The sequence below is a fragment of the Haliaeetus leucocephalus genome, unplaced genomic scaffold (genome assembly GCF_000737465.1).
Source record: "Haliaeetus leucocephalus isolate CR32 unplaced genomic scaffold, Haliaeetus_leucocephalus-4.0 Scaffold306, whole genome shotgun sequence".
Classification (NCBI taxonomy): Eukaryota; Metazoa; Chordata; class Aves; order Accipitriformes; family Accipitridae; genus Haliaeetus; species Haliaeetus leucocephalus.
Genome location: NW_010972742.1, coordinates 4,310,951 through 4,327,634, shown reverse-complemented (window position 1 = coordinate 4,327,634; position 16,684 = coordinate 4,310,951). Strand labels below are relative to the sequence as shown.

At 51.3% G+C, this 16,684-nt stretch overlaps 1 protein-coding gene across 1 annotated transcript in view; it reads left to right on the top strand.

Annotated features, from left to right (window-relative positions):
* The first annotated feature begins 3,183 nt into the window (after positions 1-3,183).
* Positions 3,184-16,684, top strand: part of NTNG2 (netrin G2) — a 47,778-nt gene continuing 34,277 nt past the window's right edge. The window contains exon 1 of the mRNA XM_010570879.1: positions 3,184-3,396. Coding sequence (XP_010569181.1) covers positions 3,184-3,396 — 213 coding nt within the window. The remainder of the gene's footprint in view (positions 3,397-16,684) is intronic.

Here is a 16,684-nt window from a genome sequence, read left to right as displayed (position 1 = left end):
CTCAAAAAGTCTTTTAATGAAAAAAAAAAAGGGGGGGGGGGGGGGGGAAGCGGCATCGGTTTGCCTGCAAGCGCAAATGCCAGAGGGAGAGCAATGGATGTGAGATTTCCAGGTTGGTTTTTTTTTATGTTGGGTGCCCGCTGCTCCTTTGAGCTTTGCAACGTTCTCCGGAGGGTGCAGCCTCCTGGCACAGCGCAGGCAGAGCGGGTGGCTCCGAACTTTGCTTTTTTAAGGGTGGAGGGGAAAGGATGGTCAGCTTGGAAAAGAAGAGGGGGAAAAAACTCGCGTTCGGTCGGTGGAGGGGTGGCAGAGCGGTTGGGGTTTATTTTGAAGGCAACGCTTCTGAAAGAAAATTGAAAACTCCTTCAGTGAGTTTACTTTTTGCTCTTAATTGCAGAGCAGCTCAGTTGTTGCTCAGCATTGTCCCTTTATTTCAATAGGGTGTTAATCCAATAATAATAATAATAAAAAAAGGAACTGGCTCAGTCAAGATACAATCTAATTCTGTGTTTTTAATACTCTGGCTATCAGTCCCCAGTGATTGCTGAGTACTCTTCAAAGAACACAAAGAGCATTGATTCTATTTGTTCCCATGAACTGCAGTTTCTTAATAATATCAGGTGAAGATTTATTTTCCAAGAATCAAAGCAAATCAAGCAGGGCAAAACCTTTAATTCCAAGAGTCTCTCTCCCCCCCGTTTGCGGTATGCTGGCTTATTTCAGAGCAACACTGTGCAACTATTTCTGCAAAGGGACTGTACCGGCTGCGTGTTGCACCGCCGACTTCGCAGGGAACCTGCACGCCTGGCTGATTGACTGGCAGTAAATACGTTTTCCAGCAAATTTTTATTTCCCTGGGAATCTATGACATTTAGCCAGCATAACAAGACACTAATAGATATTATAGATCCTTTCTTCCTGGGTTTTTCCCCGACAGCCATTCAAGTGCAAAATACAATTGTTAAGGCTATGAAAATAGATCCATAAACTTAACAGCACTGGAGTCCTCATTAAAACTACCCTGCTTGTTTTCTACACAATGCTGGAGTCTCACGCTCTCCGCTTGTTATTAGGCACTTGGCCGTGACCAGTTTGATGTAATAATTAGGAACTGACTTGTTATAACTGAAAAGACAGCTCTGATGTCAGCGGGACTTACAAACACTGTGTCACACCGGTTTATTATTTTTACTACATTTACTCATAATGTAAAAATAGCAGCCAGCCTATTCTTTCTTTGGGAGTTTATTCAGGTCCAACGCAGCTATAATAGGCTGTTCTTTGAGAGCTGGCGATGAAGCATGAGAGAGAGCTTCTCTTTTCTGGACTCATTCATCTCAATCAGCAATCCTTCAACCAAAAAGGGGGGAAAGGGAGATGGTAGCACAGCGATGTGAAGCCCCTGAACATGGATCGATGCCTCTGTTAACCTGGAGTTTCTGAGCTTTAGTAACTGAGCATTATGTGAAAGCAAACACTAAACATGCTGTTGAAGGAGACATCCCTAAACTGTGGAAGAAAAGTTGGGGAATCAAATAGAAAGGGAATATCCAGAGCTAAAATTCTGTTCTGGAAATGTGCCTCCCACCTTCTCATATGAGATCTCTCTCTCGGATCTAATGCTGAGAGAGGGTTTGACTTTTTTTTTTTTTCTTTCAGTTCTTTGTCATTTTGTTTTGTAATTACTTAAGATTTTTATAGCTCTACTGGAAAGACAACAAAATTGCAGAAATGTTGCTCTAACCTGAAATGAATACTGGGAAGGTCATTGCTCTTTGTGTTACGTGAACCTTAAATGTTATTAGGACTTTAAATTGTTTTTTATTAAATGTTATTGTTCAGATAAATCATATGTGGGGATGCTGGACAATGTATCTGTCTCTCCAGCTGTCTTATTTATTTGCTTATCTTTTTAAGACTATCAATTTGTCTGTCTGTTCCTGCTCTGTGTCTGCATATTCTGTCTTCTAATGACCTATAGCTCCTTCTTGATATTATTTGAAGACCCATTAGACCTCTTGCTGTCCAGCTGCTGTTACAAACCAGATACCTCAAATGGGGCAGCACTCCTTCCCATCTCCCAAACAGCAGAAAAGCCATAAGCATCTTACTATGGATTTCCTTTTATTAAAGTTGTATATCTCCCTTTTACAAAAACCTGCCTTGTGGCTTGGGAAGCCCAGCTGAGGGCTGTGTCTCCTGGGGGACCCCTGTTCTTACAAGTCTTGTTACTCCAACTGCCCTCCCCCCCAACTTGCTCCCAGCTAATTTGTCTTTCAATTTGTTGCAGGTGCAGCCTGCTAATGAACTCTCCCTTTGCCCTGACCATGAAAGAGAGAGGAGACCTCACGTAGCAGCATGGCTTGCAGCTGAAGGCTTTGGGAACTTGATGCTCAGTTGCCAAAAGGCAGAGTCAGACAAATCCTCACCACCACTGCAAGAAGCAGAGGGAGAAGCAGCAAGACCAGCGCTGCTCCTGTCAACCCACTGACCACCCAGCATCTTGCTGGGACCGCTGCGGATCTTGCCACCCACCGTGTTTATGTTGACGCAACCACCCTTTGGGAGAAAGGAATTTTAGCTCCAAAGAGTCCCTCTTGTCAGCGTTGTACTGATGACCAGATGCTGTATTTATTTCATGTATTAATGTTCAAAAGCCCCAATAATTATTTAAGGCAGACCACAGTTTAAGGCACTTTCCACGGCGACGCATTTGTGGCAGACAAGAAGGTTGAGGAAAACCTGATCCAGCACCATCTCACAGCCTCTCCAATTTGCTCCTATCAAATTTCATCAGCGACTCAGAACTTGATCTTCCTATTGATTGACTGGAGTCACCTCTAGATATTTTCATGCTGATTTGGAAGCCCTTTCATGCAACAAAAGGGGGGAAAAATGAGGTTAAGGAAGACTTTTGACCACTGATCAGCAACGCCGGCCAAAACTTTCCCAATCAAGTGATTTGCAAAGTTGGCTTCCGTGCCGAGAGAAACTTTCCACATCCAAATACAGCGTGCAGAGTGGGATCATTCCTCTGATCGTCTGGATCTCCTTCGACTGGATCATTTTTAGATGAGGAGTTTCCATGCTGATCCTGAGAGCAACCCCTAGCCCAGTAGCTGCCTTCCTCGGGATTCTCGGCACTGCCCTCGCCCAGGGATCCCGCACTTGGCCGCAGCTGCCATGCTCTACCTGGTTGCTCTCCTCTTGCACTGTCTCCCCTTGGCCATGGGACAGTATGACATTTGCAAGTCCTGGGTGACCACAGATGATGGCCCGTCATGGGAGTTTTATGCTTGTCAACCCAAGGCCATGCGGATGAAGGATTATGTGACGGTACGGGTGGATCCAGCAGGAATCACTTGTGGGGACCCGCCGGAGAGGTTCTGCACCCATGTAAGTGTTTCCCTCCTTATTTGACGTGTTATAACAGACTCTGCTTGCAGGTGACCAGAGGCAGTGTCCTGCTGAGATGCCGTTATAAGGATATTTCGGTTCAGGGTAGCAACAGTTGCTGCTGCATTGAGCTCTCGGTCTCCTGGTCTGCAAAATGGGGAGAAGGTGTCCTGCCCATCCCGGTGCTGCGCTGACGGGAGGTCAGCCCTAGAGCAGGGACGGTGCCGGCACGCTAAGGGGAGCGCTGAGAAAGTCCCGGTCTGGGGTGGTAAGGTCTGGGTTTTTGGAAAAGCTCTGCCCCAGCGAGCACGCACCCTGAGCTGCTCTGAGCAGGACCCTTTGCTTGCTAAAAAGCGCGTGGGCTGTGTTCATCCCAAAAGACTGCGCCGGCACCAGGGTTTTCTCAGAGGTGGGTACATCGTCTCAGCATGAGTAAGAGCGAGGGGCAGGGTGGTAGAGGCCAGCGTGGCCCCCCGCACACTGGCAGCTCAGGCAGGTGGTCTGACAGCCACAAATTTCACTGAAGTCCCTGAAAATGGGGTTCTCCCTATCTTCTATCCACACGAAAAGGCTCTGTGGACAGACACTTGCCCTTGTAGTTAAAAATCTTTAACTTATTTTCTCTTAAATATTAATCATTGCATTTCATTCCGTGCACCACAAAGCTCAGCAGGAACATTTGATTTATAATTCACAAGGCTTTACATTGTTAAAAAGAGTTCAGGGGTCAAAGCAAAGAGCAAAACACAATGGCTGTAATGTCCCCTCCCAAATGTCGTCCAGGAGCGGACAAAGCACGCATTTATGGCACAAGGACCAAGCCAGCCCATGCTCACAGGGTTTCCACTGGGGTGAACACTGGACAAGGAGTGTCTTCTAAAACAAGTGTGTTATTCTTCTATTGCCTATGAGAAGGGGAGTTCTCCCTCTAAATCTGTGAAGTCCCATTTTCTATTGCCAGCATTATCTAGGCTTGTATACCCCATGCCTCAGTTTGCCATTTGTGCATTACAAATGCCTAGAAAATACTCTGGGCCCAACCAGCTCAGGGCATGTCTTGAAAATCCAAGAGAAAAATGCTGCAATGATGCCAAGGGATGCCAAACATTTATGACCATCAGAACACGCTGCCAGTAGTTACCCAGTTCCCTCCAGCCTAAGGGGTCTCATCAGTACCAGGGAAGACATTTTGACTAATTCCAAATAAGTAGCAGCTTTTCCTTGTAAAAGATCATTTGAAAAGAAAGATTAAGTCAAAGGTTGCAAATAAAACAGTTACCTATTGATAGGTCAGTCTGTATTTCCATTTATCTGCCTGGCTGCAGAAGGATTAAAAGGTGAACACCAGATTGCTTTCGGCTACATTCACTGCAGCTATTTGCAAACCCTTTCTGGCTAAGGATGCTCCAGACTTCAGCTCCTCTGACCTCCAAGGAAGCGAAAGACACAAACTGCAATCAGCTCTCTACATCTCCTGATTCAGTCAATACTGAGCTAAAATCTTTCTATTCTGGGCAGCAGCAGTATTTCCTCGTAGCGTACGCCTGCCATGTGCTGTAACACTTGCAAACACCGTGTACAGCCGTGAATGGGAGTTACACAAATGCAAAACATGGATTTGCCTTCCTGTCCCTGCCTCACCCCGGGGTGCGTGCCTGGCCCAGCTCTCATCTCCTGAAACAGAAACCAGCACTCACGGCAACATCCCCAGCAATTCCCTGATGAAGAATCAAGCTAAGAACAGGAGTAATATATTGCAAGTTATTTTTTAGGTTTTGGGGGATAGGTTTATGAAATGCCGCTGTAGTCGTGGCCCTTTCTCCCGCATCTTAACACCAGTGCTGTCCTCTCCAGAGGATTAGAGAGTTTTAAAAATGAAGCAGATGAAGAGCAGCCCTGCTGAGGTGAGCGAGGAGCCCACCCAGCACTTAGTGCACAGAGTAGGAGATGGCTGCAGGAGAGCTCCAGGCTCCAGTCCAGCCTAAGGACTTGAGCGGCGTGTGCCAGGAGGCCATCAAGGTAAATTTTCACAGCCTCTGTCACAGAGAATGACACGTGGCCATTTACTGCTGAGCATCCCCTTATGGTCGGTAGAAAGTGGAATCAGCAAGAAATGGCCTTTCCATTGCCGGTCCTGGGTGGTGACTTGACACCTATTGACATGCAGAGAGAGGCGAGCGGAGCCCGCAGAGGATGCGAGCGGAGTTTTGCTCCCCCCGCGCAAAGGAAGCGCTGGACAAAAATCAATGTCGCTGCCCACCGATCGTTACAACCTCCGAGCCCCGGCCCTTGCTGCGAGAGGGCAGGGTTAGAGGCTCGCACGAACCCTGTGCAGCTCCTTGCCTGCCAACCTGCTCGGATGCCTTTTGGTGTCCTGTTCTCCTTTCTCTTCAGGTTTTAATTATTTTTATGTAACAGGTGGGTTCTCGTAGGAGCCTGGCTTTCCAGCAGAGAAGTTCTTACAGTGACTATATTGCTTTCTTAGGTGTCTTTCAAAACAGCAGGGTACTGTCCGTGCAGTTAAACTAAAGTTACTCAGAATTAAGCACAGCCCGGCAGGACACCTGCGCTGCACAGACAACTGAAATCAAAATTAAAGACACACAAACATCCCTCCATGCTTAAGGCAGCCAGACAAGAGGGAGCCGGAGGATGTCCCCGTGCGGGGCATCGCTGTGGGCAGGCAGAGGAGGAGAGTCCTGGTGAAAGTCAGGACCCTGTAAGACAGCGACTGTTCCCTATGGGGCTGTACCAGTACCGGGGTGGCATTGCACAGCCCGCGGGATCGCACGCTACGGTTGTCACAACTTCGAGCAGCGCTCGCAGAGAGTTCTGCAAAAGGAGGCGTCTGGGGGATTGCAGGAATTATTTGGACGACTGTCTTTTCTGTTTTACAGCAATTCTAGTCACATCTGGCTGCTCCCTTCTGGTTGGGAAGCGTTTTGCTGCTTATTACAGTTGGGGGTTTTGCTTTTTCCACAGTTTCTGAACCTTCTCCTATTCGTGTCAATGCCTTCCTGGCAGGGTCACCTGAAAAATGAATTGTACTTTCCCTTCTGGCAGGGCAGGGGGAGTGGTGGGGGCAGAAAGACAGATGGATAAGTAAATAAAAGCCTGAATGAATCTAAAGGCGTGACTGAAGACTAACAGGGAACAGATCTTTTAACCAAGGATGTCGCGGGAAGGGTGAGACTTCAAAGATCACATCCAGGGCATGGCGCGGAGCAGCTAAATGCAGATTTCAAATGAGAGGGGGTTGCAGGACAGGCACGACTGGGGAACGGCAAAGCTGCACGGGCTGCGTGGGGCAGGGGGTGACGCAGCATTACTTCGCCATCCCACCCTCCCGGGGGGGAGGAGGAGGAGGAGGAGGATGGCACAGCTGGCAGGGTGCTCCCAGGTATTGAGATATTCTGAGATGCTGAAGCACTTCTTTGATACGGAGCAGGGACCTCTGAGAATTTCACTTTCAAGCGTCAGTGTTCTGCACACAGAATAAAATTATGCAGGTTTTGCGGTGGGCAATTTTACACACAGGGCGGGCGGCAGGGAGCAAGCAAACACCAAAAGCCCCTGCTCCAAATCGGTTTGCAGCTCCAGGGGTTTCCAAATCATTCTAGCAAAAGCAAGCAGAGGTGTCCGTAGGAGACTGCCTGCGAGCCAACAGCCATCACAGAATGGCTTGCTGCTCCTTGACACCCCGGTGAGAGCTCCCCATACCCGGCCGGCGGCACAGGGAGCCCTTCCCCCCCCCCCCCAGAGGTGGCGAGACAGTATTTCTCGTTCAGACAACGCTCTTTGATGCAGGGCCGAGCTCTTAGCCCATATTGATGGGTCAGGGGTATTTTTATTTGGCGTCAGCATTGTTTCATCAGCTAATAGAGCTTGTTGATTTTGGCACGGGTACATGAAAGGAAAAGGCTTTATTTATTCATTACACATTCAGCCAAATTTGATGTTTAGTTTAATTCTTAGCTAAACTTTTCTGAATGACATGTGGTTATAAGGCTTGTACTAAAGAACTATTTCTCTTATTAGACTGGATGCTAAAATTGGAAAAAGCAGACAAACTTCTGGGCACAGAAACCCTTTTCCCTACATTCTTAGCCCATCTCACATACAGCTCTACCCAACCATACCTTCATACCCCTGTTTACATGCAAGCAAAGGATTGTGGGTTTGGGGATGATTAAAACCAAAGTAAAAGTTTTTACAGTAAGAAGGAAAATAGAGTTACTTCAGAAATGCTCTCCCAAAAGCATTTTTAATGATGCAGCATGATCTGGTGGTTTAAGGATGGATTCATCCCTTCTGGTACCCTGAGCAGAGACAAAACCCACAGCCCTTCCCCAGCCCACGGGAGGTGCCGGTGCTGCCCCCGCGCCGTGTTTCAGGTAGGAGAATCGGAGGGCAGAGCACGAGGGGTCCTCAGCCCTGCGACCGCCCCAGGGTTCAAGGGCAGCTTTTGGGCTGAGCAGAGCCCATATACAAGTCAAATGGAAAATCCTTTCCAAGAAAAGTGCATGTTCTCCCTCCTCCTCGAATAAATCAGCACTACCCGCTGTTGGTTGCAAACCCATCCTTGGCCTTAGCAGGTCCTTATGGGACCTATATGGCACTGGGGACAATTCCTTTGCCAAAATTCAGCAGCACAAATAATCCACTCTCCGCTGTCAGATTGCCCATGACATCTCAGTCAGGGATGTGAGGATGGAAAGCCACGTCTTTCTTTTCACATCTGTAAAGTGCTAACAGCCCCTGTTCCCCCTTGAACCCTCCAGTACATTAACACCTGGAACATAGTCCCCTTTCCTTTGAGGAGAGCCTGGAAAAGGCAACTGCTGCCATTTCCATCCCGATGAAAGTTTCCCTAATCCACCTCTTGCGCCCGTCGCAGCATCGCTTTCAAGTGTGGGAGAACGGGCTGGGGCCTTTCCGTTTTGTTCCCACCTTTAATCACTTCTCAGCATCAGGGTTGCTGCAGAGAACGCTATTTGAAGTCAAGATCAGCGGCTCCTTGCCCTTGGGGCCAGACCCTTGGATTGCATGTTATTAGCTGCTCAGCAAATTACACACTACTCTCCTGCCACAGAGGCGACTCCGGAGTGTGGCAGGATCTCGGTGTTACAAAAGCAGAGGCTTTACAGAAAATGAAAGAATACAATTCAGCTTTAAATTAGTGCGTGCTGAGCAAACGGGATTTCCCCTCACAGTCCATAGCAATTTCCTTAAATGCCCAGTTCGGGACTCATCTTCTTGTAAAGTGGGATGCTGCTCCCCTAACAAGGATCATTTCCACTTGCTGATGGAAAGGACACAGCAATAAAAATCAAGCTGTCAAGTAGATTTAATTGGTACAGTGAGCAGAAAGTTTATCCCCCCTTGAATGAGATTGGGAAGAATAAACTGCTTTTAAGAAAAGCTTTGCTCTTCAAAGGGAACAGCATCCAGATGGGAAAAGCTGGAAAGAACTGACTCTGAAGACTTGCTGGGGAGCGTGGCCAGAGCTGGGAAAGCAGCTCTTACGCTCACTCATACACCAGCTCCACGTATGAGTTTTCCACAAGCAACTTTTGAAGCTGAAGGCATTCAAGGAAGTCCTTCCTATTTATTTTTTTTTTAAATCCATATTGTATTCTATAGCAGATATGATCTCCCATTAAACCTTAAAAGGAATTCTCCCTACAGACACCACGGCCCGAGCAGGAAGGAGCACTCTCCTACCACACGCTGCCTTCCCTCAGTGAAAGTCCCGTTTTGACCTTAGTTGAGCCCGATTACAGTTTCAGACCTCAAACAACCTTTTTACTGTCAGGATTTTGAGGCGCGGGGCTTCGGCTGACCCAGCCCCACATCCCTGCCTTTTGTCCCACACGAGTGACAGCCCCGTCCCCGCTGTTCCCCCTCCGGCAGCGCTACAAGCTGCGGAGCTGCAGATGGTTGGACCAGTTCACTGATCCGTCTGAAAATCACCTCTGCAAAACGACCCAAACTGCTTCGCTTTCTGCTCCCTCAGCAGCTGCGGGGCTGAGCGCTTGGCTGCAGCGCTGCATGCAGCAACAGCTGCGTTGTCCGCAGCAGCAACAGGCGGCAAACTGCAGAAGTGGGGTTGCAAAATCACATACGGCACTGGACAGGCACCTCTCCCCCCACGGTTACGTGCTGGGGCAGCGCAAAAATGAGCAAGCAGTCCTGATGTCCTCAACGGGGACCATCCAAGCTCTGCACCTGGTTCATGCCATGGTTTTGGAGAAACCAAAGTGGAAACGTGCCCGAGCAGCACCAAAACCCTGCCCACGGCACAAGCGGCTCAGCAGGATACAGAGCTTACAGGGATGCAGGGATGGCCGGGGGGTCCTGAGGTTAATGAATTCCTCCTCTGACCTAGATGGTGAGCTCCATCAAGCGTGAGCAACAGCAGCTCGGCAATGCTTGGCTAGCAGAGCCCGAATTTCTGACTTGCTGGAGTTATTATGCACGTGGGCTGTTGCTGACCTGCTTAGTGGGAGTTCTCCGCTGAGATGGTGTGAGCACCGCTGCCGCTTCTGCCACCTTCTCGAAGGTGTCCATCTCCCCAGGCACCCAGCCTGCAGTGCTGAATACGTCCCAGGCGTTACTGAGGCAGTTCAACACAGTACGCGGGTTCCTGTGCTGGAAAACACCAAAGGGGTTTTTTCCTCCACGGACTTCATAGCACTGCTCAGCGACCATCCAGGAGATGTCTTTGGGGAGAAGCTGATGCCTGCAAAGCCCTGGCTAAGACCCACCGGCAAACAGCAGTTTGGACTTCCAGCCTTCGCCCCAGGCAGATGTGCCGTCCCCCGCAGCCTCAGACGCATCCCATGAGGTTCCCACAAGTCCCCCCGTCTTTCAAGCAGGGTCACCAGGACCCACAGAAGGTGCATGTTGTGGTGTTGACACCCACTTGCCCTGCTCCACTGCCCCAACCTGCGCTTGCTCCAGCGTTTGGCACCGATGCCTCTGCACATCTGCTCTGAGCTACGGGCAGGCAGGCTTAGCGAAACCTGTGGCTTTTGGCTCTGGGGGGGTTTCTCCATTTATCAGCTGTCCCCAAGCAGGTTCCAGTCTCAAGAGGGAACTGGCCAGGGCTGCTCGTCCAGGAGATCTGTGGGTGCAGGCACGCAGCGATGCAGAGCCACCAGGTCGGGTCTCATCCCAGCTGGCTCCCACTTCTCCCACTTGCTCACATCTGTGCAGAAGCCACTAACGCAGCAGCCTCCCCTCCCCAGAACAACTCCAGCCCCATCCACCTCCCACAAGTCGCACGGGAAGGCGAGGACCGGCGTGCAATTAGAGCAGTGCAGTGATGGGTGCTGGAGCGGGCAGCAGGGTCGCACGTCCACGAGCAGTGCAGGGCGGCTCCAGCGCTCACGTGCCCGTAGCTCAGGACCAGCACCCATTTTGCTGCACCCTCCAGTGTGGGCAACGGGTTTCTGCTCCCCCGGCGCTGAGCGCCAGGTGGATGCTACTGCTGCCGTGTCCCAGTCCTGCCCTCGGCACCTCCACATCCCTCTTGGGGAGAATATCCCAAAGGGAGAACTAGCACAGACTCAACTGGTTTTTACTCCCAGCCAAAGGGTTTGCAAAGCCCCATCCCCTGGCCGAGTCAGCTGCTTCAAGCTCCATGGTGCTGCCATTAAGGGGGTTTTGGGGAGCCCTCTAAAAGGAGAGGATCGCAGTCCTGCCCTCGGGGACAGCCAGGGCACGTTTCGGGCTGACCACAGCACGGTCCCGGCCACCAACAGGCACCTGCTGAATTGTTCCCCTAAAACAGAGCATAAAGCAGGCAAATACTTCGCATGCAGCAGCAAAACCAGACTGCTTGATGCAGCAGACACAGGAGCCCTGATCGGAGGGCAGGGCTGGGTGCGGGGGTATCCACCACCCAACCATATTCTCCCCACAGATGCTTTGGGGAAGATCTGCACCTCCAGTTGAGGACCACAGCAGAGCCTCCACTCCTTCCCCTTTCCCACCCCCAGCCTCCGCGTCCTGCCCTCCCCCATTCAAACTATCAGGGCCTCTCTTACAGAATAAAATATTAATAGCAGCGTAGCAAGCCTCTCTGCAAAGGCTGCATGTATTGAGCTTACAAGGCGCACAAGCTTTTAGAGAGCAGGACACTTTTCCTACTTCCTAAGCATTTTCTTAGTCCTGAATCAATAATGGATTCGGAGCCCAGCACACAGGTCGCTGCTATTGTGCTCCTGCTGGTAGGGGCTGCGTGAGGCTGCGGACGCGGATACATCTCTGTAGCAAGATGCAAGGGCTTAATAAACTGGCAGAGGAGGGATGGGGCAGGATCCAAGCAGCTTAATTTGTAGACAAGCTTCAGGGAAGTGCCCTGGGAAGAGCAAAGCTTGCAACTCTTGGGTACAGAAAGTCCAGTTTTGGAGACAAGCTAAAAAGCGGGCAATGGGATTAAATGCCCGCGTCTTTGAACGCATGCCCACGGTTGCTGGCTGGGGGGTGTCTGGTTCATCAGCTTCTGATCTCGGCTCTAGGTAACCCCATAATCCACAAATTTACAAAAGAAGTGGTTGCAGGGGTGCAGCCCCGGCGGGGAGGTGGGTGCGGAGGTGAGCCCAGGAGGCCAGGAGGGATGAGGTTAGGGCAGCTCACCGGGGGATTAGCAGTTCAAAAAGAAAGAGCTGCTCAAAAATTATTCCATGGGAGACCAGGCTGCGGGCGATGCGTGTGTGTGCCCAGCACAGACAAGATTATCTGCTTAGGAGTGGAATTTTCCGGGCGGTGTTAACCCCTGCGTTGCCCACAGATGGGCTGCGCACACGTCTTTTGGGACAAGGTGCTGGGCAGCAGATGCTGAGCTGCTGCCCGGCCATCCCAGCGCTTTGGAAATGGAAGTGCTGCCCCAAGGTCACCCTGCAAACGGCATGCTCGGGGCTCTTCTTGGAGAGGTCACCTGTTGATTTCAGTCTGGAGGTTAAAATTCATTGTGTCACCAGATTTTTCTGACTGTTTCTGGCTTAGCCAGAGTGGGCGTGAAGGGATTTGCGTCTGTGCACAAGCAGTGCCGGCTGCGTTGTGAGGGTGGACAGGTAACTTGGGTCAGTCCTTGTGTGTGACGGGCAGTTTCTCCCTCCAGATCTTCCCTTTGCAGAGAGGATGCTGGATGTCAGCATCCTGCAGAGGTTGGATCATCTACGGTGCAAAGAGCAGTTCAGACCCTTTTCACGGACGTACTAAGCAGACCGTGGGGAGAGTTTCAGAGACAGCATGGGGTGAGAGCGGAGATTTCCTTCACCCTCATGGTTTGCTTTGACTGTCACATCAAGACTGGGTGAAGGAGCCACTACTTTGCCCAGCTGCAGGTGCCTGGGGGAGCTCGATCTTGAGAAAGGTGGAGCCCCCAACACTCCCAGTGAAGCCCAGACCTGCTCCTGAAATCCCTCCCTGCCTCAGTTTCCCCACCTGGAGAAAGGACATTGCACTGCCACCACATGACGCTGTCTGGCAGTGATGCTTCCCCATAGCTGGTGGAGAGAAGGGCACAATGCTGAGCTAGGATGAAATACGAACGAGATGCTTCTCGAATTCAGAAGCAGGCTGGAGGGGGAAGGGGAAGAGCAGCCGTGAGTAGGGGTTGAATCTCTTCTCCGGCGGAGAGACGGGCCCAAGGGAGCCCGAGAGCCTTGAACAAGCGGCATGCTGTTCGGTGAATGAGTATCTGCTTCAGGCCAAAGGAAAGAGGCAAAAAGCAAAGCAAAATGTCTCGCTGAGCGCGTCCCGGCGTGGGCTCACTAAGAGCCATGCCGCGAAGCTGGCGGTGCCGGTTTCTGCTGACTCACGCTCTCCCGAATCCTGCACGCAGGCAAAGCGTGTCCTACCGCCCGTGCCGAGGGGTGACCTTGCTCTCGAACAACCTCCGATCTGGGAGGAAGGGGAAGGAAGCAGAGGAGCAATCAATCCCCCAAACCACAGCCCCGGGGGGGAGACGGAAAGAGTGACATTTGGCTGAGCCAGAATTAGCAGCAGATCTGTGGAGGGACCCCATTTCCACCCTATTAATAATTCATTCCAGCTCTGCCTTTACCTGCTCATAAACAGCAAACAGCTTGTTAGCGAGGATGGTTTTCTCTCCCTTTGCTGTCTCTGCCCTAATAAAAGCCCCTTGCAGATGGCTGGGGGGAGGGAGGAGGCAAGGGAAGGGCACACAAGCGAGCGAACCAGCCCACCAGCCCACCCTGAGCTTCCCATCCCATCCCATCCCCGCAAGGCTCCCTGCCCCGGAGCCTGCTGCCTCCCACCCGGAGCTGCCTTTCCCCTGCAGAGGTGAAGCTGTGAAATAACCCCCTCACCGAACCACGGATGCCTTGCCAGAACCTGCCTACACACACAGGCCCTTTAAAAACATCTCTTTGGAGGGTTACCACGAAGAAAGAGGAGAGCGATGCCTGCGGGGTGTGCGGGTGAGGGGGTTGCTGGAGCATTCCAGAGCACCCGGGTGGTTCTCAGGAAGCGGCCGCGCAGGCAACCCCTGGGAAAACTATCTTCTACCATAGGAGACAGCTTCTGGATTATCTAAAATATAGAGAGCTTGACCAAAGTGGTATTTAAGGAAAAAAAAAAAAAAAAAAGAATAAAACAGAGCATCTTGAAGAACGCTATTAAGATTTCATTTCGAAAAGGCACATTTTGCACTCAGAGCACCCCCAGCAGCTCCACACTCCGATGCTGCAGCGCTTGGTCCCATCCAGGACCCTTCCCTGCATGCCAACAGGCATCCCAAAACGGTGCGGGCAAAGCTGTTCCCGAGACATTTGCCAGCTTCAAGTCACGGCCACGCTGTGGGGAAAGCCCACTTGGGCACCCGGGGACGGGGTAATTAGTGCAAGAGGAGCGGACGCCGGCCAGGCAGCTCCGCATGGCCTCCCCATGGCTCCCAGTATCCCCCCACATCCCCCGGAGTATTGAGAGAGAGGGCACTGACCTTCGCCCGGGCTCACAGGGAAGGGCCAGTGCAGGCGGTTTGGCTCAAGAGGGGCCTCGTATTTCTCCTCAATTATCTCCGTGCTCCCAGCCGTCTCTGCTGGTGAGTTATGCCACTTGCCAGCTGTTGGAAATAATCGCTGTAAATTAATTACGGTTGTTTCACCCCTCTGATCCCTCCCAGCCCATGAATAGAGTGAAAATTAATTGTCAGAGAATATTTCCAGTTCTCTGGGAGTCCCATCCTGGCCACTGGCAGGTTACGGTTTATGCCCTGAAGCATGAGATTTAATTACCCACAAATGTTATTTTTGATCATAAAAATCACCTTGTCTTTTCATAAATCCAGATAGAGCAGTTGAACCCTCAGGTCAGAAGCAGCAAGAGTGAAAACACACCGTAATGACGTTAGGACGAGCCTGCGTTTTCTCCCGGGTAAAAGCAATTCTGTTCGGGACAGAGCATTGCATCCTGGAGCAGTTATTGGAAGAAAAACCAAGGAAGTTTCCCGAAACGCACATTGCTCGGTGTGGCCCTTGTCAAAAATTTGTATTGCAGAAAATAGATTTAACTCAGTATCAGTAGGGAGGATAAAGGTGGTTGTCACCAGGGCTGGGTTGGGGGTGGCATCTTCCCCACTCAGCGGGTTATTTCCTGGTGCTGAATCATGGTGCTGGCAGGGACCAGAGTGAACCCACAGCTCGGCTGGGTTGGGGACAGGGACTGAGATCCCTGCGAAGCCCAGGCAGAGCCAGGGAAGCCGGAGCAGGGGATGGAGGCGAAGCAAAGCCCCACAGCTCAGTCCTGGTGTGAATCGGGAGAAGTCGGCTGAGCATAAAGACGCAGGAAAGCAAATGCGCCGAGGTGATCGTTTCAGCTTTATCCTTCAGCCTACTGAGCGAACGGATCCAACTTGGTGCTGGACAGGGAAAGGGAGAGGGAGAAAATAAAACTTAGGGGGAATGTGTTCCAGAACACCTGCAGGAGAGGCAGGGATGGAGCAGGCTGGCCCCCGGTCCCCTCCGTGGGTTGGGGACCCCCGTCTATCAGTCCTCCCCGTGACGGACAGGTTGTTCAGAGAAGGGGAGGCTGCAGGACACCCGCGGTGGCACCGGTCCACGGCAGGAACGTTAGCAGGGCAGGAGGGATCGGGTGCATGCGAGGATTTTGCCAATGCGGCTGTTTTGCAGGATCTGGAGGAAATTTGATACCAACTTAAGGACTTTGTTGCTGTGCAAGGCAGCGTGGGGACTTTGTGACCCTCGTCAGCTAACCTTTAAGTGGAAAATCAAAGGCAGGGTCGTAGGTGCCCCGCGAGAAGCAGAAGGGTTTTGGGATGCACCCAAGAGCTCCTTAAGCATCGTGGCTGGACAGGGTGGGTGCCAAGGAGGGACTTGTCCCCTCTTGGGTGGAGGTTTAGACCAAGGTTTCCTTGGCCACAAGCACTCCCGAGGAGGAGGGAGGGAGGTTTCTGTGCTGTCGCCTGCCCCACTGGAATCACTGCAGCAACCACCCAACTCGCAGGCCAGCAAAACGCTGCTTCCGCACAGGGATGTTTTTCCCCTGAATTACTTGTGCTGCTCAGCAAAACTGGATGAAAACCTACAGAGAAGAGGGGCAGCACCATGCAAACCCTCCTCACCTACAGCGGTGGCAGTGCCAGCTCCTGCTGACCGCCCTACCAGGACCAGGAGGGACAGCCTTCGGCCGACGCCAGACCTTCTGCTGTCTGCTCGAGGAGCCTGGTCACAAAGCAGATCTCTCATTTCTGAGTCTGCAGGAAGCTCCTTCTCGTGTCGAGGGAGCCAAACCCAGCTCTTCAGGCTCTTTAGGCTATGGAGGGGGTGATAAAACAGCCCCCGGTCCCGACCATCGTCAGCGCTTGCAGGAAAGCCTGGAAACACTCAAGGTCTGAGAGCTTTGTGGTTGGGTTTGAGAGCCAGTTCTTGGGGAAAAAACACACTACAGAGGAAAGGACCCAAGAGAAACCCACACAACAGCATAGATCTTTGTGCCAAAGAAACCCATTTAACTTTTTTCCCCCTCTGATAAAAATCTTCCTATAAAATGCCAAAGATTTCCACCCCCCTACCCCCCCGCAAAAAATACAAAGTTTGGATTTCTGAAACTAGTCCAAGTTGATGAGACCTTGTCATTACTCTTACTAGGAGACTGACTGTAATTAAAAACAAGTTGGTCCCAAGGTGACCTAAGTTTTAGCGGAGGCGTTGGCTTAACACAATTCCATCAAGCAGAAGAGATCCCTGAAAGCAAAGCAACTCCAGGGGGGTTCCCTGGGCCAATACACCATTAAACA